The 24446-nt window shown below is 41.4% G+C and overlaps 2 protein-coding genes across 6 annotated transcripts in view; one reads left to right on the top strand and one right to left on the bottom strand.

Annotated features, from left to right (window-relative positions):
- CREBL2 (cAMP responsive element binding protein like 2) overlaps positions 1-15529 on the bottom strand; it is a 65790-nt gene extending 50261 nt beyond the window's left edge. Inside the window, exon 1 of the mRNA XM_045061395.1 lies at positions 15107-15529. Within this exon, the coding sequence (XP_044917330.1) occupies positions 15107-15418 (312 nt within the window). The 5' untranslated portion in view covers positions 15419-15529. The remainder of the gene's footprint in view (positions 1-15106) is intronic.
- Positions 15530-15854: 325 nt separating this feature from the next.
- DUSP16 (dual specificity phosphatase 16) overlaps positions 15855-24446 on the top strand; it is an 87415-nt gene continuing 78823 nt past the window's right edge. The window contains exons 1-3 of one of the 5 annotated variants that reach the window (XM_019834530.3): positions 17160-17362; positions 17453-17578; positions 22489-22617. The gene's annotated coding sequence lies outside the window, so the exon portion shown is untranslated. Of the gene's footprint in view, positions 15999-16441; positions 17134-17159; positions 17363-17452; positions 17579-22488; positions 22618-24446 lie in introns of those variants that run through there. The other 4 variants (XM_023256788.2, XM_045061388.1, XM_045061389.1 and 1 more) reach the window with 4 other exon arrangements.

The raw sequence follows: 24446 nt of genomic DNA, 5'->3' as shown, positions 1-24446 counted from the left end.
AAGCAGGCTCCAGGCTCTGAGCTGTCAGCACAGAGCCCAATGCCAGGCTCGAACTCACAAACCATGAGATCATGACCTGAGCCAAAGTCAGACGCTTAACTGACTGAGCCACCCAGGCATCCCTCTTAGTATTTTTGTACTTAACCAATTTCTCACTCTTTTGAACCAGTTACCCTTGATTTAGCATCTGGTACACTTAGATACTATTTCCTGTATATTCATTTTGTGTCTTCAACTAGTTTGGAGAATATTCCTCTAGCATTGTTTCAGTATACACAGTATTGTTTCAGCATTGTTTCAGAAGACACAGTAAATATAGTGAATATTTAATCTCCTAGACTGCTGTATCAACTCAGCCCACCTCTTGGGATCACATTCCTTAATTATATTTAGGGTAGAATTTGGAGAGAGGGACACACACTTCGTTGTCCAAGGGTGAGGAAGGATCCAGAATTTTGAACCAATTTTTCAGACTTAGAGTCACTTATCAGTAGTGTGCACATGAGGGTGGGCAGATTGGGGGTAGATGGTTATAGAGATAAGGAGTTCCCACTACATGGGACAAGGTCCTATGGCCTCTGGGGTCAAAGTGTTGAAGAAATACCTAAGCATGGCATCTCAGCAGGTAAGGGGCTGGAGGCAGACTAAGAGGTGACTAAGACAAGGAAAGTGTCCCCATTCAAATCTGGTTCTTGCCGTGACAGGCTTTGCCTTTAACTAGTTTCTCAAGCTTCTTACACCTTACACAACACTTGCCCTATTGAGAAACTGGTTTTGCGTGAAACTTCCCATGGCTTGAAGCAAGTATCCATGACGGTGTTTGCATACCATTGGGGTTTTACCCCTCCCAAATGTGCCAATAAAGATGAAGCGACATTCAGATGACGTGGTGTGAAGGGAATCACTGCAGCCTCCAAAACGGAGCATGTTTGAACTATGCGAAAGGTTCATACCAGCATTTCACAACGACAGAGAAGGCCAAGGAAGACTAGTGCAGGATGCAAGGTAAAGAACGTGGTCTTTGCCCTAGTTCTCACGGGGCCTTCTCTGTCCTGTAGCCTGTGATGAGCTTCCCATCTCTGGGCTCCTGTACTACCTACTGTCTTGACCACACAGTTCAGTCCTGCAATACACATTGTCTTCTGAACATTGCTTTACGACTTGTGTCCCCCAGCTCAGTTTCTTGAGAATGCAGACCATCTCTCGGTCTTTGGTGTCCCCTATGGAGCCTCTCGATACAGTTTAACTCTATTGGGCACAGCAAGATTCCCAACAATGAGTGTTGATGGATTTGTTTTTGAAAATGTAAATTCACAAAAAGTAGCTCCACTAGGGGGAACTTGTTTCTTTTTTTAAGTGGCAGGTGTTGGCAGTCCCCTCATCATTTGTGGTGCAGTCCTCAGTGGCAGCCTCCTTTCAGAGGTCAGGGACTCAAGACATACAGGTGGGACACATGGTCCCAGTGCTTTCCCACTTAAGAGAGAAGGATGTTCTGCCTGGTGCCTGAGACCCCTTCCTGACTCCCCATTCTGCTCCCAATCACAGAGGCCATACAGTCAGAGCCGTGAGGGACCTTGGGAGATCATCTGACTCAACTCCCTTATTTTGTAGATGAGGAAACTGGGACTCAGGGAAGCATAGCTGAAGGTGGTAGGGAGAGGATGAATGGGCGTTGAGTCAGGTAGAATTGGACACTAATCCCAATGCTGCCGCTTTCTAGCTGTGTGATTGTGGAAGAGTCTCTTCACATCTTGAAAGCTCAATTTCTTCATCTTTGAAGTGGGGGAGAACAATGCCTACCGCCTGGAGTTGTGAGAATTGAGTGAGATCATACATGTAAATGCAGTGTTTGGCAATAAGAGATGCTTCATACTTGTTGGCTCTCTCTCCTTGCTTTTTCTTGAGTGTCCTGCCCAAATTTAAAGTGCTGGCCTCTCCCGTTTTTCAAGTTAAATATATTTTTCAGCCACATACTAAGGCTGGCCTTCTACCTGCTGGAAAATTAGTATCAGCGATTAAAAGTGTTTTGCAGTTATCTTCACTGAGCGTTTGGACCAATATATTTTGAGCACATTTATATTACTTAGAGATGAAAGAGCTTAAAAGACAGGAATACTGAATTTCAGAGTGAAATTCAAAGGTGTTGAGGTTTTACCCATTTTTCAGCTACAGTGTTTGAGCTCCTGGTGTCTTAAAATAGTACTGATGGCCTTTTACCCCTTAAAAAAATTCCATTCTCTGATATATTTACATGCTTTGCCTTGCAACCTGATATTTTTCACCTGTCTTTCTTAAGACATACTCTGCAGTCCATTAATCATTAATTGGAGCTAAAATGAAAACATGGCTGTTGAGGTTCTGGTAAAGATATAAGAAATGCACTGGTAATGATCATGGCAGACTTGTAAGGTGGTTTAGTCTCAGAAACGGAATGGACATTCATATCATTTATAAAATTTAATACTTTATGGTGAATGTTTCTTTCCCATGCTGAAGAAGGTTTATGAGGATCATTATTTCTCTTAAAAGTTTTAGCTAAGGGGCACCTGGGTGGCTCAGTCGGTTAAGCGTCCAACTCTTGATTTTGGCTCAGGTCATGATGTCACAGTTTGGAAGTTCGAGCCCGTGTGGGGCTCTGTGCTGGTGGTGCAGAACTTGCTTGGGATTCTCTCTCTCTCTCTCTTAAAATAAATAAGCTTTTAAAAAAATGAAAACAAATTAAATAAAAATTTTAATTAATATTCACTGTGTTTGGCTGCAAATATATCTTTGCATTAAGCAGAATCAGGATCAGACCAGAAGAAAAATCTTAACATGAAATGTCTCCTAATTATGACTATTACAATTACCAAATTGTGATTGACGATTCATTATTTGGTGAATCAGTTAGGTCCTACAAGGCAGAGTGACAAAGCAGGGGAAACCTCCCTGAAGTTTTCTTCATAGAAGTTGTGGTAAGCAGAATAAAGATCCCTCAAAGTCCTTGTCCTAATCCTCAGAACCTGTGAATGTTAGGCTACATAGCAAGGGGTGGGGAGAATTAAAGTTGCTAATTAGCCGACCTTAACATAAGGGGAATATTCTGGATTATCCAGGTGGGCCCAATGTAATCACAGGGGTCCTTGATAGGGAGGGAGGAGGGACAGAGGAGACCCAGAGAGAGGGTTGGTGATGTAAGAAGAACCCAATTGACCATTGTTGGCTTTGAACATGGAAGAAGAGCCCACAAGCCAAGGAATGCAGGCAGCATGTAGAAGCTGGAAAGAATAAGGACATGGATTTTCCCCTAGAGTGGGAAATAGCCTACTGACACCTTGACTTTAGCCCAGTAAGACCCCCCCCCCTTTTTTTTTTTGAGAGAGAGAGAAAAGAAAGAGAGAGAACACACGCATGTGTGTGTGCATGCGAGCCAGGAAGGGACAGAGAGAGAGGAGGGAGAGAGAGATTCCCACAGGCTCTGCACTGTCAGCATGATGGAGCCCAATGTGGGGCTTGATCTCGCAAATCCATGAGATCATGACTTGAGGCAAAACCAAGAGTCAGCCACTTAACCGACTGAGCCATCCAGGCGCCCTGAGATGCATTTCAGATGTGTGAGTTCCAGAACTATAAGAAGATACATTTGTGGTGTTTTCAGTTACTAAGCAGGTGGTAATTTGTTTAGAGCAGCCATAGAAAACCACAACAGTGGGTTTCTCCAAAGGCTGACAGACTATCCTGCCCCAAAGATGCTGCCTCGCGTTCAAGGATTTCACACAATCATAGGCAACAAGGTTTCCAAAGGGCCTGAGAGGTAGGGAGAGGCAGAAGACCATTGTTAAGGGGGCAAAGTGATCAGCAGTTAGAAGAGAGTGCTTCTCATGTCTAGTACCACAAGGGATGGATACAAAATATAAATACAACTCACAGCCTCCTGTCTGTGAATAGCCATATTCACTATTTACATCACATCTTATATACCTTTATAAAGGACTATGCTGAAATAGTCTCATTTAGTCCTCCCACCAGTCCTATGAGATGGAAACTGGTATTATTCCGTTTTGTAAATAAGAAAACTGAAGTTTAGACTGCTAATTCTCCTGAAATCAGACAGTAGTAAGTGGAAGAGAAGGGATCCAAACAGATCTGACTACAGAGCCTAGGCATTTCACTACTTTGATATCTGTCCTGCCTGGAGGTGCATGGCCAGGAACTCAACTCACGTAGGGGCTGTGCATTAGTCAGGGTAGTTTCTACTAATAAATGGAGGTTGTGGGGAGAGGTGCAGAGAATACTTAGCAGTGAACACCCATCCTCCAGATGCCTGGTTTTCATGAATCTTCCTCAAATATACCTATTGTCAAAAACATCACTGGCCAGTAGTAGTTTCTTGCAAACATTTTTAATTCACTGTTCACCAAAAACCTAAATTTGACATGTTTAAAATATAGCTCAACCCACCTCCCCTACCCTAATCAGACCTCCAACCGAGACTTTCCTATTCCTTTTTTTTTTTAAATGTTTGTTTATTTTGGGGCACCTGGGTGGCTCCGTCGGTTAAGTGTCTGACTTCAGCTCAGGTCATGGTCTCACAGTTCATGAGTTCAACCCCCACATCAGGCTCTGTGCCGACAGCTCAGAAACTGCAGCCTGCTTTGGATTCTGTGTCTCCCTCTCTCTCTGTGCTCTGTGCTCCCCCACTTGTGCTCTGTCTCTCTCTCTCAAAAATAAATAAACATTAAAAAAATAATTTAAAAATATTTATTTATTTTGAGAGTGAGAGAGAGAGAGAGTGCACACGCGTGTGTACAAGACCAGGAAAGGGGCACAGAGAGAGACAGAGGGAGAGAGAATCCCAAGCAGGCTCTGTGCTGAGGCTGGGCTCAATCTCACCAACTGAACCGTGAGATGACCTAAACCCAATCAAGAGTCAGCTGCTTAACTGACTGAGCCACCCAGGTGCCCCTCTTTTTTTTTGTTTTTAAGTTTATTTATTTATTTTTGAGAGAGGCAGAAAGCACACATGCAGGGTAGGGACAGACAGAGAGAGAGAAAGAGAATCCCAGGCAGGCTCTGTGCTGTCAGTGCAGAGCCCAATGTGAGGCTTGATCTCACAAACCACGAGATCATGACCTGAGCCAAAATCAAGAATCAGATGCTTAGCAGACTGAGCCACCCAGGCACCCCCCTAGTTCTTTTAAGAATGTCATTGTTAATCCAGTCATCTATACTCAACAGCTATATAAACAATAACAGCTAACACTTCCTGAGAACACATTCCAGTTATTGTGCTAAGCATCTTAGACATCATCCATTTAATCCTCTCAACAACCCTATGAGGAAGGTACAACTATTAGCCCCATTTTATAGATGCGTAAATTGAAACTTACGTAAACCGCCAAAGGTGACACCTTAGCATCATCTTTCATTACTCATCTCCACCCTCCATAGCAAATGAATCACCAAGTCTTCTCAATTCTCTCTCTGTACTATTTCTTGCATTCGTTGCTTTCCTTCCCTGTCCATTGCCACTGCACCAGTCTTAGCCCTTTTTGACTTAGGTCTGAATCGTTGCCAGTGCCCAATATGGTCTCTCATGTTCCACAATTTCCTTCCTTAGATCTTTCTAATATGCTTCGGTCAGACTAAGCCACCTAAAAACCCAGTTATCCCATCCATTTCCAAGTTCAAACCTTTAAACTAGAGGACATATAGCCAAATGTCCCCAGACATCATCCTTAGTATGATGGTAGCAATACTTTTTTTGAAAAATTAAATAACTTTATTAGATTACAATTAAAAGGAAAAAAATGTTACAATTTTTAGGTTGAAATTATAGGACAAGATACAGCACAAAGATAAGCAAACACTAGTTTAGAGAGTTCTCACTAGTTATCTGACCATCCTAAATATACAATTCCATTTTTTAGAGACAAGCTTTCGCATAGTTAGTAACGTAGTAACATAGTACGAACATAGTAGTTATGTAAATATGCTTAGTGTTTTCCGTGTATTTATAAACATCATTATTAGTATTAAAATAACTGATGTACATGGTAAAAGAAAAACTGAAACACAATACCACCAAAGGATATAACAATAAAAACATTTCTTTCCCAAGACTGAATAAGGTGATTTGTACTTCCTTCTTCACACGTTTCTGTAACTTACAGACTTTTAGCAATGCACAGGTACTGCTTTATAATAGAAAATAAAGCTAATAAAGCGTGATTTTAAAAAGGAACCACATTTTCCATCATTCCCTGCTACTTACAATATAAAAGCTAAATTCTTTGGCTGAGGCCCTATGTAATCTGGCTCCAAACTGCTTTCCAGGCTTATTATATACTACTCAATACAAATGTTCTGCTTCAGTTAAACTATTTTAAGCACATTTTCCCTGCTGTGTCTCTGACTGTGTGTTTTCTCTTCCTGGAATGAGCTTTCCCATTCTCTTTTAATATCCCAATTCAATCTATTGTTCCAGATCTAAGTGAGTTCTACATACAGCTTTTCCTAAAGAGGAAGGAATCAGTAGTCAGTATTCACCATGCGGGCTATGTACTATATTTGGCGCTTTATGTGGTATTCATTGGAACCTCACAACAGCTCTTGACAGTTGGCATTAATTACCTTCATTTTACAGATGAGGAAACTAAGTTTCCTTCAAGTCACCCAGCCAGTATGTGACAGAGCTGGAATTTGCGGATGGCTGTCTCTTCCCCAGCTCAGGGAAATCTCCTTTGTTCCAACTTTTGTAGCACATTATCTGAGTAAGTTTGACCAGTAATCACAGACGTGCATTCCAAGATGGTGGCATTGCTCATAATACTATTTTGAATTACTTATACTTTGCATTTTTGTTTATCTTCTCAACAAAACCTCCTGTGAGAAAACTTCGGTGTGAGTTCTCACTTGTGACTTCCTAGCTATTTGTCTTTGAGTCAACTCCTTAACCTTTCTCGACCTCAAGTTAGGTAATAACAATACCTAACTCTTAGGGTTGTTATGAGAGTTAAAAACTCAATATATACCTGGTACAAAAGAGCTGATTGGTGTGCATTTGACTTAACATGGTGATATTAATTTATTTTCAAATTCCACTTAATTTCTATACTAGGGGTTTTTTATACTTTATACTTTTATATAGGGGTTTATACTTTATAAAGGGGTTTATACTAGGGGTTTGAGATATTCCTAAGACTCAGTGTCCTAAAGAGGACTAGACCTTTTTCTTTAATACAAAAACTGGCTTTACACAAATTTAAAAAGAATTTTTCAATTAAAACGGGATTTCACAGGATGCCTGACTGGCTCAGTTGGTAGAGCATGTGGCTCTTGATCTCAGGGTTATAAGTTCGAGCCCCACGTTGGGTGTAGAGATTACTTAAAAATAAAATCTTGGGGTGCCTGGGTGGCTCAGTCGGTTGAGCGTCCAACTTCAGCTCAGGTCATGATCTCATACTCCATGAGTTCGAGCCCCGCATCGGGCTCTGTGCTGACAGCTCAGAGCCTGGAGCCCGCTTCAGATTCTGCGTCTCCCCCCTCTTTCTAACCCTTCCCTGCTCATGCTCTGTCTCTCTCTGTCTCCAAAATAAATAAAAACATAAAAAAAATTTTTTTTAAATCTTAAAAACCCATTATTTTGCTATTTAGTCAGAATATCTTTTCTTGCTGTTTAATCAACATTGAACAAGAAGTTCAGTTACTGGTTAAAAATTGTTCCTAAAGGTAAGGAAAAATAAGTTACAAACAGAGATGGAGGCAAACCATAAGAACCTTTTAAATACAGAGAACAAATGGAGGGTTGATGGAGGTGGAGACCTGGGGGGGCGGTGGGGAAAATCGGAGATGGGCATTGAGGAAGGCACTTGTTGGGATGAGCACTGGGTATTGTATGTAAGCGATAAATCATGGGAATCTATTCCTGAAGCCAAGACTACATTGTATATACTGTATGTTAGCTAACTTGACAATGAATTATTTAAAAAATAAATAAATGAAAATAAATAAAAATGTAAAAAAAATTGTCCCTAATGGTAAATGTCTACATTTATAAACAGGAATATTGTTATTGAATGTTGTCGTTTTTAGTCCAGAGAGCCACTGTGGATTTTAAAATTGAGCACATTGGGACCTGAATTTACTCAAAAAAAAAGGGAAAAACAATTAAAAATTGCTGGCCTTCAAAAACAGCCTTTTTTAATTTTTTACTATTCTTTATATTAAAAAGAAGAGAAAAAGAATACAGAGAAAGAGTACAGAGAAAAAGAATATCGCTGTATTTACTCCAACTATTTTCCTTTAGGGTCAGATGAAAAGAAGCAAAATTCACAAATACTTTCTAGCCTTTTATCTATTTACTTACTCCCTACTACCACCATCATTTTTCGGTGGTTATAAAAGAATTTTTAAGCCTTTTGAAAATAAGTACATCTGGTGTTAGAAATGATAAATCTTTTATTCTTAATATTCTATTTCACATTTATTAAGAGTTGTCAAAACAACCTTGACAACCCCCCCCCCCCCCCATGCGTGTTCTATATAAATGGAAAATAAAGTTTGGGCTATAACTAGCAAAAGTCCATCTACAACTTGCCTGAGCTCACAACAGAGAAGTTTGCATCTCTCAGAGTACTTCTCTACCTGTTGGTTATGAATTGTTTGATTAAACAAAACAAACAGTCTGGTTATCACATCATTAGGATCTTCATCGGGTTTACATGTCTCGCATCTGTCTATAGCGAGGGATGATCCTCTTTTCCGTAAGTGTCGAGCTTCTTGTCAGAATAGATTGATTCTATTCCAGTTTCTATTTTCTTCCTTTTCATTCCCTTTTCTTTTTTTTTTTTTTTTTAATTTTTTTTTTCAACGTTTATTTATTTTTGGGACAGAGAGAGACAGAGCATGAACGGGGGAGGGGCAGAGAGAGGGAGACACAGAATCGGAAACAGGCTCCAGGCTCTGAGCCATCAGCCCAGAGCCTGACGCGGGGCTCGAACTCCCAGACCGCGAGATGGTGACCTGGCTGAAGTCGGACGCTTAACCGACTGCGCCACCCAGGCGCCCCTTTCATTCCCTTTTCAAGTCACTGCAATCTTGCCTGTGCAAGACTGTTTTCAGTGAAACCACCCTGTCCACGGTCACTTTATTGCTAAATCAGAGACCTTTTAGACCTTACCATCGGGACTTCTCTGAGCATCAACTCACTGGAAGCACACTCTTTCCCTGCTTGAAACTCTTTTCTTGACTTTCTGTAACAGCCGTGGTCACTGCTTTTCTTCTTTCCTAGTTTCTCCTTCTCAGCATCCCTGTGAGCTTCTTTTGGACTGCGTCTTCCCAGAACATCAGTAATTCCCTTGATTCCCAACATCTTTTTTCTCTCACTCTCCATTGGCCATGACTGTGACTAAAATATGGCTAACGAATCCCAAATCTTTATCTCCTGCCTGGACATGGCCTCTGAGCTTCAGACTCATGAATGCAACAGTCTATTCCTCTTCACTTTCCATAGGTACCTTGAACTCAACACGCTTAGAATTCAACTTATCTTTCCCCTGGTGATGTAAGTAGCCCTGTCACCCATCCATTTGCTTGAGTCAGAAACCTAGAAGTCATCCTAGATACTGCCTTCCCCCTTAACGGTTCAGATCTAACTGGTCACTGGTCCTTTTGATTCCAGTTTTTTAACATCTCTTCCATGTGTCTTCTCTCCATTTATATTTAACTCTCTAACTTGTGCAAGTGTCCCTCGTCTTGCTTTACGTCATCCCTTCCAAACCATTTTTTATGCCACAAAATGCACACTGGATCCTGTCATTTCTCCTGCTTAAAATCTTCCAGTGGCTTCCTCACTGCTTGCTTTGAGTAGAGTCCAAGCCCTTTGGCATAGCTTATAAGGCCTCTATGATCTTGTTTATGCTGAGATATGTAGGACATGTCATACAGATTGCAGCTCTTCCATTTACTGTGTGATTAAACAAGTTAACTGTAAAATGGAGGTAATGGTAATTGCGAGGATTTAAATGAGATCATTTGCAAAAAACGTTAGCTGTTATCTTAAATTACAGTTAACATCCTTATTTGTAAGTCTATGGAAAACAGTACTATCATTTCCTGAAGATAAAATTCTTAAAGTAGAATTGCTGGGTATGCATTTTTAGGCTTTTCAAAAGCATATTGCCAAATTGCCCCGCAGAACAGTTACACCAATTTATACTTTGACCAGTGACATTGAGGAGGCCTGTTTCACCACACTCTTGACCTAATCCTGGGGTTACTCATTTAAAAAAAATCTTTGCCAAATTGATAAGTGAAAGGTCATCTAGTTTTTATAGTTAATTATGTCTATTTACATATTTGCTACCGAAAGATCAGATATACACTGATAACAGTGTTATTGCTATTTACTTTTTCTCAGTTCTAAGTCTTAATTTGACATTGAGGTTTTTTCACCTCTTTCATGAGCTGGGATTTTATGTTTTTGAACCCCTTTACCTCCTTCTTTCCTTCCATTTCCTTAGTAAACAGTATGTATTTGCTTAATTTAATCAAATGAAATTGAATTCCTATTAGACTTTTAAGTACTACATTTGGTGCAATTTGTTTCTTTAGATGAGGAGCACAGACTGCTGTACTGAGAGTTGGGAAACCTGTTTCTAATCCCAGCTCAGTCCCTGACTAGCTGTGCATCTTTGGGCAAGCCACTTAACCTCTCTGGACCTTCGCTTTCTTGTATGTAAAGTGAGTGGGATGGTACCAGGTAATGTCTCAGGTAACTTCTACTTCTCATATTACATAGCTAAAATGTTTCTTTCATGCGGTTTCTTCAGGGGCAAACTCTTGGAACTGTGTAGGACCTTATAATGCATAGCAAGGAGTTCAAATTCTATCCTAAAGAATTTAAGCAGGTTAGTACATGATCGGATTTATGAAGCCTAAATATAACTAAGCCTAATAGTTTGGTTTTGAAGAGAGAGTTTGAATAATCTATAAATAGTTATTTAATCTGGCAGCTCCCTTTCCAAATAGGAAGGAAGCATGTTTGATAAAAATGCTACAAATACTGTGTCTCCTACTCTGCCACAAATACTGCTCCCCTCCAGGACAGTGTCATCTCTTTGAGGCAAAACTTGCTGCTTTACAGAACTATGATTCATTTGTAAAGTGCCACGAGCCCCAGGACAATAGCAGCCACCACCATCCAAAGTCATAGCCAAGACTTAAATGTAAAGTAGGTCGAATTTGTTTTTGTGGGGTGTGTGTGTGTGTGTGTGTGTGTGTGTGTGTGTGTGTGTGTGTTGATAGTCCTTTAAAAACCTGTTGAAAGCTAGGTACTCACAGAAAAACCCACATAAGAATATATGCACAAAATTTTAGGGGCCTCCTGGACCCTTGGAAGCCCATCCATATATTCCCTAGCAATACATGAATCCTAGGGTAGGAACATTTATTGGGACATTAAAGGGATCCCTGGAGATTAAATAACCAAAAATGCTTCCTTTCTGGAAAGGGAGCTGCCAGATTAAATAAATATTTATAGATCATTCAAACTCTCTTTTCAAAACTAAACTATTATGCTTACTTATAAATACCCTCTTCATAAATCAGATCATGTACTAACCTGCTTAAATTTTTTAGGATAGAATTTGAACCCCCTTAGCATGCATTATAAGGTCCTACACAGTCTGGCTCTTCCCTGCCCTCGTTTTAATTTTTGAGCCCCGCTGGCCTTTCTTTTGCTCTGGAAACATACCAACCCTCTCCAGGTCACTCTGCTTCTCCTGAAGTTTCAGAATGACCTCTTTCCTCTGCCAGGACCCCTTTCCTTGGTTGCCATCCTTCAAGGATGAGTTCAAATGTCCTCTCCTCATGAATGCCTTCCTCAACCACTTTTGCCCCCACCCTCAATCCTTTGCTATCCCATCACCCAGTTTTCTCCCCACATAGTCAGTGCTATCACTGTCCTGGCCGTTGTTTTTATTTGCTTGTTGTCTTCTCTCCCCAGTAGAGCATTAGTTCCATGAGGGAAGGGGCCTTGCTTCTCTTATTTATAACTGAACCCTCTGAACCAGGCACAGTGACTGGCACACATTGGTATCAGGCACTCAATTACCAATAGCTGAAGAATGATTAAGCTTCAGCCAGGGGTGGATTAAACACTTAAGAGGGTCTAGGGGCACCTGGGTGGCTCAGTCGGTTGGTTAAGTGTCCGACTTCGGCTCAGGGCGTGATCTCACAGTTCATGAGTTTGAGTCCTGTGTCAGGCTCTGTGCTGACAGCTCAGAGCCTGGAGCCTGCTTCAGATTCTGTGTCTCCTTCTCTCTCTGTTCCTCCCCTGTGCGCACTCTGTCTCTTTCTCTCTCTCAAAAATAAATAAAGATTAAAAAAAAAAAACACTTAAGAGGGTCTAAGCACTGAAGATTATGGCACTCCTCCCCCATATTTAACTCTAACTAAAAACAAGACTAAACTGCACACTTACATGTACTGAAATGTCCTAAGTGTATGAGTTGTTTATCTGCCTTTGGGGACTCTAGCACTCACTCATCCCTTTAAATGTGCTGGAAGCGGTACATTTTTGGTTCAGCTTGTCTCTGCCTATAAAAAACCTTTCTGGGATTTTGACAGGTATTATGTTGAATCTCGGGAAAACTGACGTATTTATTATATCCAATTATTATTCCCATCCATGAATATCATGTGTTACTCCAATTAATTAGGCCTTCTCTAATTTCATCAGCATTTTATATTTTCTGGCATACAGATCCCATACATGGTTTGTTAGATTTATACCCCAATGTTTCCTATTCTTTGGAACAATCATAAGCGGTAGTTTTTAATTTGCTTCCACATGTTTGTTGTTAGCATCTACAGAAGCTCTTTTAGTAGAACAAGGAGAAATGTGCTCTTTTGCAAAGTAAACTTGTTCAGGGTTACCTGTCGGACTAATAACAGGCTATTTATCCTAACATTGAAGTACTTCATAACGTGCCTTTAAATCTCTTTAACTTAGCCCAATTGCTACACACCAATCTCTACTACTACTGATGGGTCTACTCGTCCCTCACCTGAATACACCTTAATCCCACCACCTCCATGTCTCTGTTCGTGCCATTTCCCCTACAGAAGAGTCTTTCCACTGAGCCCTTTTAACCTAAACTAAATCTAAACTATCCTTCAAGGATGAGGTCAAAGCTCTTCAGAAGCTGCCTTCCCTAACAGCCCCAACATACATTGCTCCTTTTTTCTGCTGGACTTAAAAAAAAATTATTTGAGAGAGAGAGAGAGAATGAGAGCATGAGTGGGGCAGAGGGAGAGAGAGAATCCTAAACAGGCTCCACGGTGAGTGCCAGACATGGGACTCGATCTCACGACCCTGGGATGATGATATGAGCAGAAATTAAGAGACAGATGCTCAACTGACTGAGCCACCCAGGAGCCCCTCCACTGGACTCTTAACCAATATTATGTGCCCCCCAATCACTAATTTAGTTTGTAATTAGTTTTAACTTGTGCCTTGTTTTCCTGATTAGATAATATATATTGGGGAGGCCCCTATAATAGCTATCATTATAGTACCAAATACATGGAAGGCATATGAAAAAGGGGGGAGAAGTTTCAAGATGTGTCAGTTAAAGCAAAGCTGGAGCTTCAGTATGTAAAGGGTATTTCATATGTTCTTGCTGAGTCTTTCAACTAGGCAAGATCATAGGACAAGGATTCTCTCTTTTCCTTCCTTCCCCTAAACTCCAACTCCTCCAACTAAGCAGATTTGAGATGCAGATCCTTTTAAACTACCCCTTCTAAGCTGTTCTAAAAAGAACAGGTCTATGGTTAGCAGATTGTTGGAAGTTTACTTCAAGAACATAGGTAATCCCACTAAAGCTGCAGTAACATCTCCTGGCCACCAGAGGACCGGGGCGCCGCGGGAGAGATTGCTTTCCCCCCCAGCAAAAGTCTTAGAGGTCAAAGGCAGAGAGGCAGAAGAACGTGGGCTCTGCATCTGTGGCCTTCAGGCTTAATTGACTGCCGCAAGTGCTCAGCGGTCTCCCATCTCCAGATAGGCTCCTTTTCCTCTTCTGAATGATGAGCTGGAGGTTCCTAGAGGCTAACCCCAATACTAACCTTAAATGATTATCAGTAGTAACAAATGCACTTTAGTTGCAGGATTTAAATACAGAAAAGCAGTACAGAGATCTTTCTAACCCACCCCAAACCTGCCTCAGTTTTTTGGCCAGTTAAAAAAAAAAAAAGTCCCTCAGGCAGTGTCCAAATGGACATTCCACAACAAAGATGCCTTTAGGGACCAATGTCCCAAATCCAGCACATTGTAAATGGAATATTTTAGGAGCTAGATTATTCCTGCACATAAATTCTGGCTCATGGAGCAGTCCACTCGCAGTGTGCTTTTCCGTCGTTAATCACATCTTTGTTATGTGATATCCACGTGAGTACTTCTCAGTAGAAGCAGCTTCATGCTCAAATGCTCAAAGAACGCTAGAATAAAGCTCCGATTGTCCTATTCACTGATTCCAAATCCTGGTTTGTCACCACCTCAGGTCTCCTCTAGTTTTCCAAAGAGTGTAATGTAATCTCACAGGAGAGCTATTCTGATTAATCCAAATTAAAAAAAAAAAAATGCACGAAATGTGTAGCGTTAAATCAACAGGGGCTTGCACCTCTCAAGAGACAGTGAACCTCCGGTCTGATTTAAAAATGATTCGGCGCTGCCCGATGTAGAAAACACGCTAGAAAAGAATTTTATGCTGCCCACACTCATTAAAATTTGTAAACGTAAACAAGTAAACATAAACAAAGTAAAATAACGAATGTGAGGAACAGTCATGTGGGGTCTTTAAACGACAAACACGTGTAGATGGCTGAATGCCTGACAACACACTACAGTGATTTTTCTTAAAGTACCTGTAACTTCTCTTTCACAAGAGACGGCAGTGCCCTACATTTGGGATTCATCAGACTTTTGAAGGAGTGATTGTAATTCTCTCAAATCATTGTTTGCGTTTCTTCGTGCTGGTGAGGCAGCTGGAAACAGCGCAACCAGGAGGAAGAAGCTCTGGGCCTCCGGGGGTAAGTTGGGGGCGGGGGGAGGAACACGCTTAAATACCTGTTGGAGCGCAGCCCCCGGCCCGGGGTCGGGGCTGGCGGGCGCGCGGGCGCGGAAGGAGGAGGCCGCGGGGGCCGCCTCCTCGGGCAGCCCCGGCTCCTCCCAGCGGCGCCTGCGGAACCTGCCAGTGAGTCGCCGAACTCCGGAACGGAACGTGACCCGACCCCTCCCCGAGCGGCCGAAGCGAGGCGCGGAGTCGCGCTGCGGACCCGGGCGGCCGCGGGATGGGCGGGCGGGCGCGCGGCCCCGCCCGGCGCCCACCGCCCTGCCCTCGCCTGTCTCCTCCTTTCCCCGGGGCTCCGCTGAGTTCATTCACTGGGATTGGTTTCAAGTGACGCCATCTCTTTATTTTTAAACCAATGACCTCATCCGCGCTTGAAGTTTCCTGACCAGCGACTCTTTCTCTTTCCCCCCAACCCCCCACCCCACCCCCCCGCCTTTCCCCCTCTGTCTGTGTATCACTGTTTGGGGGGCTTTAATCAGTTTTTAAACGATTATTATCACTTCTCCCTCCCCCCCTCCGCTTTCCCCACGCGGCCCCCCACCTTCACCTCCCCAAGTTCTTCACCCCTTTCAACATTGTTTTTTCAAGGCTGACGGGGGGGGGGTGTGGTGGTGGAAGAGAAAGAGTGAAGAAAAGTTGCAAACGTCTTCCCTCTTTCTAAGCTTCCCACCCCCACCCACCCCTCAGAGAAGGAGAAGATAATATAGTGAAAAGAAGAGGAGGAGGAGGAGAGCGCGACGGGACGGACGCGAGCGGGAGCGCAGCCGCCCTCCCGGCTCCGCGGCGGCGCCTCGCACGCCGGGCAGGCGAGGGGGGCCCGAGGGGAGACGCCGTGACAACTTTCATTTCCCCCGGAGGGAGTCGGGAGGTCGGCGGCCCCAAAAGTAAGTGGCCTCCGGCCGGCGGGCGGGAGGGCGCGGGGCTCTGGGGGCGCCCGCCCGCGCCGGCAGCATGGACGCTCCTCGGCGCGCCCCGACTGTGTGGGCGCCGTGCTCTAAGCCCCGCGGGCTCTGCCTCCCCGGGCGTCCGGGCCACCTTTCCGGGAGGCGGGGTGGGGGCGACCGCGGCCCCGAGCTGCATGAGCGTCTGAGCGGGGGTGTAGGCCTTGTAGGGGGCCGGGCCGGGCGGGAAGGGGGCGGGCGGCCGGGCGCGGGGTCTCGGTCCGTGCGCCCCCCGGCCGCGCCGGGGCGAGCGGGCCCGGCCGCCGGATCCCGCCGCGAGGAGCCGCCGCCGCCGCCGCGGGACGCGGTACCTTCGCGGGCGAAGCTGCTCACTTCCAGGCGCGACTGTTACACAACACGCCTGCCAAGTGGGGCCCCGGCCTGACTGTTCCCATTATCCCAAATTCGCCTTTGGTGTAAGCAGCGAGGCCACCTGGGTGGTGACGGTGCTGCGTTCTCCAACCAAACCGACCAACCAAAAACTCGGTTTTCACGCTGGGGCCCCAGTCACGGTGTTGGGGGCGCGCCCGTGACTTCTTTATTTACACTAGCCGTAAAACATGAGAAATAAGAAAGCCCAAGGGGGCAACCGAGGGTCTGTTTATCATGTATGGCTTCAGGTAATAAAACACCCGGGAGAAAAATATGCAAAACTGAAGTTTTCAGATAATGGGTTAATTTCCTAGAACAAACCAACAAAAACCCGGTAATTGAGAAAATACGAGTAGATCTGAAAATGAATGGATACTGCAAAATCCTAAAGGAGTTGATTAAATGCCAGCTGCCAAGATCCTAAAGCCCTGGGTGTTTTCAGATTTTTTGGAGAAAGCACACCTCTCACCAGCCTGCGATGAATAAAGTGGAGAGGAAAAACCTGTTGCATAATCCCATTTGCCGTGGGGTTTGGTGTGCCGTCCCCTTGAACCGAGGGGAAGTGAGTTAAGATGCAGGGTTTTTAAAACTCTCTGAAGTTTTTATTTACCCAGTGCTCTGGCTGCCACTTCTGCTTTAAAAGATTATAGGTAAATACTCCGCTCTTACAAGTGAACCAAACCTATCAAACCTGTTTAGAAAATGACCAGGTATGTTTCTTTTCTTTCTTTCCGGTGTGTGTATGTACGTGTGTGAGAAACTTACCATCCATGAAAGACCTTCTAACTACTATTTGGGGAACGTAGGCTGTCAGAAAAATGCCTCTTTATGCCACCCATTTTGTGGGGCGGATTGAGAGTGCACTTAGGTGACAACTGTTTCCTCAAAGGATGTATACGATTTCAAATTCCATGAAGAAGAGCGCTTTTTAAAGTTAAGGTAAATTTTTAAAGGAAGAAAAGAATTCTTACCAGTTAATTTTTAATTGTTTACCTTTCCTTAATTTTTAATTATTTACCTTTCCTTGAGAATCCTGTATATTGGTGGACACACAGCTTGGGAGGCGGTAGTTAATTGAGATTTGTGGAGTTCTGTATTTGGTGATGACAGCAAGCTGGAGAAATAAATTGAAAAACTAGGAATTTGTGGCTTTGGGTAGGTATTTTCATCAGAATGTGACGAGAGACCGTGAAAATTTTTTTGGTTTTTGTTTTTTAAAACAAAGTTGTAGAATTCACTGAGTTTGAAGACTGTTGTGGAAGGTTGCTGTTAAAAAAAAAAATGGGGGGGGGGGGCGGTGGTTAACACTGAACATCCTATGTGAAAACTTGAACTAAGTAACACCAGCCCAAAGAGTTGGTTTTTGGGTAAGATAATGTATACTTATCAAAGTTCCACGTGGGGGAAAATTAAAAATGGTTTATTCTGGTAATATGAATAGTGTATGAAGGAAAGTTGGTTCAAGCACTGTAACCCTACATTCTCATGTAAAATAATTGAATAGCTATAAAGTAAAAATAGTCATGAAAAATTGAGGATTAGGGGTCTCTGTGGCCAAAAACTTAATGGCAGTAACTGTAAAGGGGGCAGAGGGAAGATCCTGTTAACCTAGTTCTTTTCCTTTTTCTTACACGTTTTAAAACTATTTGTAGAAGTGATGCTGAGATCAGGTCTGAGATAGGTGCAGAGTTTAGGCTGGGGTCAGAAGGGCCAGGGTTGATGCTGTTTTCTATAAATGCTTGTATCCGGAATTTGATTCCATAGAGGTTTTGGTATATGGGATTATATATTGATGAAACTGATTTACATAGCTGTCCAGTATTAATGTTTTCCTATTTTCAACCAGTCACAATATTCTAAATATAATTTGCTAGAACTACCATGGAGTTTATCCTAGAAACCTAACTTTTCCCAGATTATCAAAAAAAGAAAAAAAAAAAGTGGAATTTTCTATCCTGTGTTACTGATTAAAAATTTCACTGAACGTATCTTTAAAATGTTTTGCATTCTCAAGGAAACACTACTTTAAATTGAAGAAGTAAATTAATATAGAGTAAGTTGATTTGGATCAGAATCCCAAGAAAAGGGAGGAAATAAATCAGGGGAAACAGAAACCAGATTTTATGATAGACTTCAACAGATTGGAAAAACTAGTTAAAAGGCTTCATAGGAAAAACCACAGTGGATGCTTGATTGGCTTTTTAAAAATTGCACCAAAATTTAAAACCAAGACACATATCCACCTTCATAAAAGAAAATATTACTAATATTGTCTTAAGCAAAAATGTAATTAAGAAAGTCTTGCCCAAAGCCACATATGATATATTCTAAAGCCAGATGTCAAATTTTTTTGATTTTCTTGTGTTGTGGATAATCTCATGTTTTTATACATTCCATTAGTCCAGATGATCAAGGGTTGGCTATGTAAAGGGATGAAGTTCATAAAGGTTGGCTGGCTTTAAGAGGAGGCCGTTCTCAAACACTGAGAAAGGGAGTTTGAAATTTAATCAAATGACTGGAGGAAACAAGTGACTCAAAAAGAAGGATTTAAGGCAGATTACTAAGAACAGGTACAAAGAAATAATAAAAGCTTGCTAGGGGTATGATCGGTAAAGAAGGAGATGAGATACATCTTGGCATGAAAGAAGAAAGGCATAAAGGAAAAAACTCTTCAATACCAAGGCAACAAGAAGGAGGTAATGAAACTTCACCTCCTTAATTGGGATGAGATACCTCATTATAGGTATCACCAGAAAGTCATGAGTTTCATTACATAAAAAATTTAATCTTGGGGGAAGGGATGGGTAAAGTAAATTATGAGCATAAGTCCTAATTAAATGAGAATTTAGAACTTGAAATTGCCAAATATAAATTTAAAATGGAGACCCACTGCAATTTCAATTAAGTTATTAGAAAGGGAGAGATAGGTTATAAAAAGTTGAAACTATTGACTAAATTGATTTCTAGATTAACTACAGATATAAATCAATCAAAACATTTATTAATGATATACTGTTTACATATACTGAGGTGGATACCAAAAGCTGGAGACATGGATCCATGCCCTTAATAAGGGGAGGAGGATTATAAGAATTTGTAAGGGAATTACGTATATATGAAATGATACACAGTTATCAGACAGCTGGGAAGTGCCAAATTCTTGGTGTAAGGGAGAAAGAGATTGGGGCATTGGGGGAGGTAATGGGAAGATAATCTTCATAGCGATAATAGAATTTGACCTTGGCCTTAAAGGATGGTTAACATGTGTATGGAGGAAAGGAAGTGGGGGAGGTCATTCATCCATCTCTTCATCAAATTTATTTGTAGCCTCTGCTATGTGCTAGACGCTGTTCTAGGAACTGGGCATACAGTGGAAAATAAGAAAAGTTTTTGTCCTTATGGGGCCTTACATTCTAGTGGGAGAAGAGTGAGGGACAGTAAATAAGTAAACATTACATGGAAAATCTGATGACAAATTTTGATGTCCAATGAAGATAATAACGGGCAGGGTCAAGGAAATTATAGAGGGCTAGTTACAGTCCCACTTATTCTGTGAATAACCTGTTTTGTGTGTGATATCCTGATGAATGTTGATGATACAACTTTTTAGTATTTATTTGCAGTCCAAACCAATTTGTGTAAAAGTCTACACATTATCTTTAACCATTTTTTTTTTTTTTTAAAGAAACCTACGTAACGTTTTTTAGATTGAAGCATGCAGGCTTTGAGTTTTTAACTCATTAACAATTTACCTACGGTTCTTTTGCTACCATTTGCCAAGAACCTCCTGTTTTTGCAGTGATGTTAGTATGATTGTTTACAGCTTACCTAGGGTAATGATGTACATATTGGGCTGTATGCTTAGATTCTCCGTCAGAAACACTATTCCTGTAGCAATCGTGCTGTAAAGCGAAGCTAAATTTCAAGGACAGGTTGTTTTGACGGTACCTTCTCGAGAACGTATGAAAACCAAAGATGTACAGGCAGTAGAAGTAAACTGTTCATCTTAATGATCGGATAAGAGAAATAGGGTAAAGGGTGACACCTCTGCAGGTCTTGTCCACACAGTCCAAGATTCCAGTGGCTATTTTGGGCTGCGTTGTATTCTGTGTCCGTAATTATGTCTTCTTCAATGTTTGTAAGGGAGTTAGGGGTCTTGCTGAAAATACTGTCTTAAGCTTAGGAGCTTTATACTGTTTTTCTACAAGTAGGAGAAACTTGGAGTGAAATGTCAGTTCCGAAATGGAGAAGTGTGGACTCATTGTAGTTATCTGACCTTTGGGTTTTCTTTTGTTGTTGAGAAGATGTTCTTTATAGTGTCACTGAAATTTTTTTAGTGACTATTTCATGATTTTGGACACATTTATGAAGTACTTCTCAAGCCTTCCTTAAGAAATTTGTTCCTTCGTTTTCTCCATCATTTCTGTAGTTTTAAACTGAAAAAGAAATATATATATATACATAGCTGAAATTAAGATAAAAGATTTATATTAAGCATATATTATGTGTGCTTCTACAGTACATTCTGACGTACTTGGGATGAGCCTGTGGAAAAGAAAAGTTTTCAGAGGAGGTGGGAAATTCTTTAGCATTCCCTTGATTTCCTTCTAAACTAAATATTTAGAGAAGAATTGTAGCTCTAAATGCCAGGGGTGTGTGGTGTGTATGAGGACAGCAGAACTCAGATTTGTCTTAGTGACTGGGTGAGGAGTGGGGCAGACTGCAGTTTACAGAAAAAAGATGCACTGTAAATTGTGAGGGTAAATGGCAAGGTAATTACTAAACCATTTCCATTCTTCCCCTTAAAATTCATGAGGATAGGCATGTGTAGAGAGGTATATGCTACTTACTGTTTGTATTGCAGCTCCTGTCCTAAATAGTGCCTAGTAGAGTCGTCTTTGGATAAATATTTATTGAATAAATTCTCAGAACTGGTATTTTTGATCATTATGCCTCTAGCTTAGAGCATTGTTTTTTGAGCTTTGAGTTGAAACCTGCAGGGGGTTGCCTTATAGCCTTGGGCACCTGACTTGTTTGAGGAGTCTACTCACTCTAGAACCTGGACCCTGACCTCACCTCCAGCTTGCCTGATGCCAGCTGACCTCACCTCACCTTGTCCAAAGCAGTAGGGGTGGGGGTGTGGGGGGTTGTCACCTATCAACTCCTTCTTTTCCTGAGTTGCTAAGCTGTGTCCTCTTCTGGTCACTTCTCAGAACACTGAAGTGTTGCCAGTCTGGCCTATCTTATCATGGGTTTCTTTTGTTATTTTTGTTTGTTGTTTGGTTGGGGGAGAGGCATATTTCTCAGGAAGATAGTTCTTGACTTTGTTTTGTAAACTGTACATGGTATATAAAGCATGGTATTATTTTCTTTTCCTTCCTAGCTTTAGCTAAAAATCTAGGGTTCTTTTGAAAATGAACTGGTAACTGATCTTTTGATATGAACCAACTAAAAACACTGTTCTGTTTGTTTGTTTCGAGACAATCAGGAAATTAGAACATGGAGTGTGTATTAGATGATATTTAAGAATTATAACCATAAAGTTTTTATCCATGTTAACAGTATTGTGGTTATGTTTAAAAAGTCTCATCTGTTAGAGGTACATACGGAAGTTTTTATAGGCAAAATGAAATGATGTCTAATACACGTTTTTTAAAAACTTCAGGACAGGCACAAACACACACAAATGGGAAATAAGTAAAACAATATTGGCAAGTTTTTGATAATTTTTAAGCTAGGTGATGGGTATATTGGGGTTTGTTACTGTTTTCTGTATTTTTATGTATATTTGGAAATGCCCATAATAGCTAAAACATATATTGCCAATTATAACTGTAAAGGAAGTAATTTAATACAGTAAAGTTATGTGGTTGGACATTTGAGCTACTTTTTGATTATCTCCATTTTGCATTTTCTATAAGTTCTTTTAGTAATGAATTTTTAGAAGAAGAATTTTGTAGAAATTTGCCTTTTAGAAGTGTTTTAAAACTCTTAACTTTGAGATCTTGTAATGATATACTTGTAGTTTATAAATTGCTTTGACGTATTTTGTCTTTTATCCTCAGAACAAGATACGAGTTATCCATTTTACAGATGAGGAAGCTAAGATCTTAGACTAAGTAATTTATCCAGATCCCAAAACAAGTAAGAAGTGGTGCTAGCCCTGGAGCCGAGATCTTCTGATTCATTTTCAGGTGCTTCTTTTTTTATATACACATTCTTGTAAGTGTTCTTTTTTGTGGTGTTATAAACCAGTGGTTTTCAAACGTTGTGGTGTCAGGACATCTTGTACGCCTTAAAAATTATCGAGGACCCCAAAGATCTTTTGTTCATGTGGACCGTATCAATAGTCAACATATTTTAAATCAAGAAATGTTTAAAATGTTTACTCATTTAAAAATAACAAACTCATTAGGGGCTCCTGGGTGGCTCAGTTGGTTAAGCGTCTGACTTCGGGCCATGATCTCATGGTTCGGTTGTTCGAGCTGCGCATCAGGCTCTCTGCTGACAGCTCAGAGCCTGGAGCCTGCTTTGGAATCTGTGTCTTCCTCTTTCTCTGTCCCTCTGCCACTCATGCTCTGTCTCTCAAAAGTAAGTAAATGTTAACAAAAAATTAAAAATGACAAACTTATTAAAGGTTAATGAAAAGATCTTCCAAAACAAAAAGTATAGTGAAAAGTATGAATTTACATTTTTCCACTTGCTTTACTATGTTGTTTATGTTTTTAATTTTATTAAAAGATCTTTTTTTTTTTTTAATGTTTATTTATTTTTGAGAGAGACAGAGCATGAGCAGGGGAGGGGCAGAGAGGGAGACACAGAATCTAAAACAGGCTCCAGGCTCTGAGCTGCCAGCATAGAGCCGGACACGGGGCCTGAACTCACGAACCCATGAGACCATGACCTAAGCCAAAGTCGATGCCCAACCAGTTGAGCCACCCAGGTGCCCCTACCTGTGTTGTTTAATAGACAGTTGGATTTCCATAACTGCTTTTAGATCCAATCTGTTGCAGTACAGTGTTCGGTTTGAATTATGTGAGGAAAACCCTCAATATACAGATATATAGTTGAAAAAAGGGTGGGCTATTTTAATATCTTTTCATGTAATTGTGGATATCCTTTGTCACATCAAAACTCAACAAGTTGTACGTTCTGTCTTTTATTCATTCTCTCCCTCTTCTCTCTCCTTTTTTCTCCTTCTCTTCCTCTTTTTCTTTCTTTCTCTCTCTCTCTCCTCTAGTTCTCTCTTTCTCTCTCTCTTTCTCTCTCTCTTGCTTCTTGGGGGCAGAGAGAGAGAGAATCCCAAGCAGGCTCCACAGTCAGCTTGGAGCCCAATGCGGGGCTCAAACTCAAGAACCGTGATATCATGACCTGAGCTGAAATCAAGAGTCAGACGCTTAACCAACTGAGCCACCCAGGTGTCCCAACAAGTGGTAGATTCTTAAGTTAGTTGCAATATTGAATATGAAACCATATGAGTGAATTTTTTATACTCTGTAACATTAAAATTTTGTTGGTCTGTCCTTGAACTTTGGATGGATCTTTGACTTGTATGTGATTTTGAAACATCACGTGTTGGTGATTTGAAAAATAATGGTTTACTGAGTTATGCGGATCTTTCAGATGTTGACATATTTGATTACACGGTATTTAACAAATCACATTCTTTTTTTTTTTTTATGTTTTTATTTATTTTTGGCACAGAGACAGAGCATGATCGGGGAGGGGCAGAGAGAGGGGGAGACACACAATCTGAAGTGGGCTCCAGGCTCTGAGCTGTCAGCACAGAGCCTGACACGGGGCTCGAACGCATGGAGTGTGAGATCATGACCTGAGCTGAAGTCGGATGCTCAACCGACTGAGACACCCAGGCGCCCCTAAATCACATTCTTTTATATGTCCATTATTCTCATCAAAAAAGTCTTTCAGTATTAGGAAGTGGTCAAGATTTTGCTGTCAAGTTCAGGTTTTCAAAAATTCTTATTTTATCTTGAAAGCTCAAATTTTATCATTGTCAACAGAT

This window comes from Felis catus, chromosome B4 (genome assembly GCF_018350175.1).
Source record: "Felis catus isolate Fca126 chromosome B4, F.catus_Fca126_mat1.0, whole genome shotgun sequence".
Taxonomy (NCBI): Eukaryota; Metazoa; Chordata; class Mammalia; order Carnivora; family Felidae; genus Felis; species Felis catus.
The sequence above is the reverse complement of the archived record's forward strand: the minus strand, read 5'-3'. Positions and strand labels throughout refer to the sequence as shown.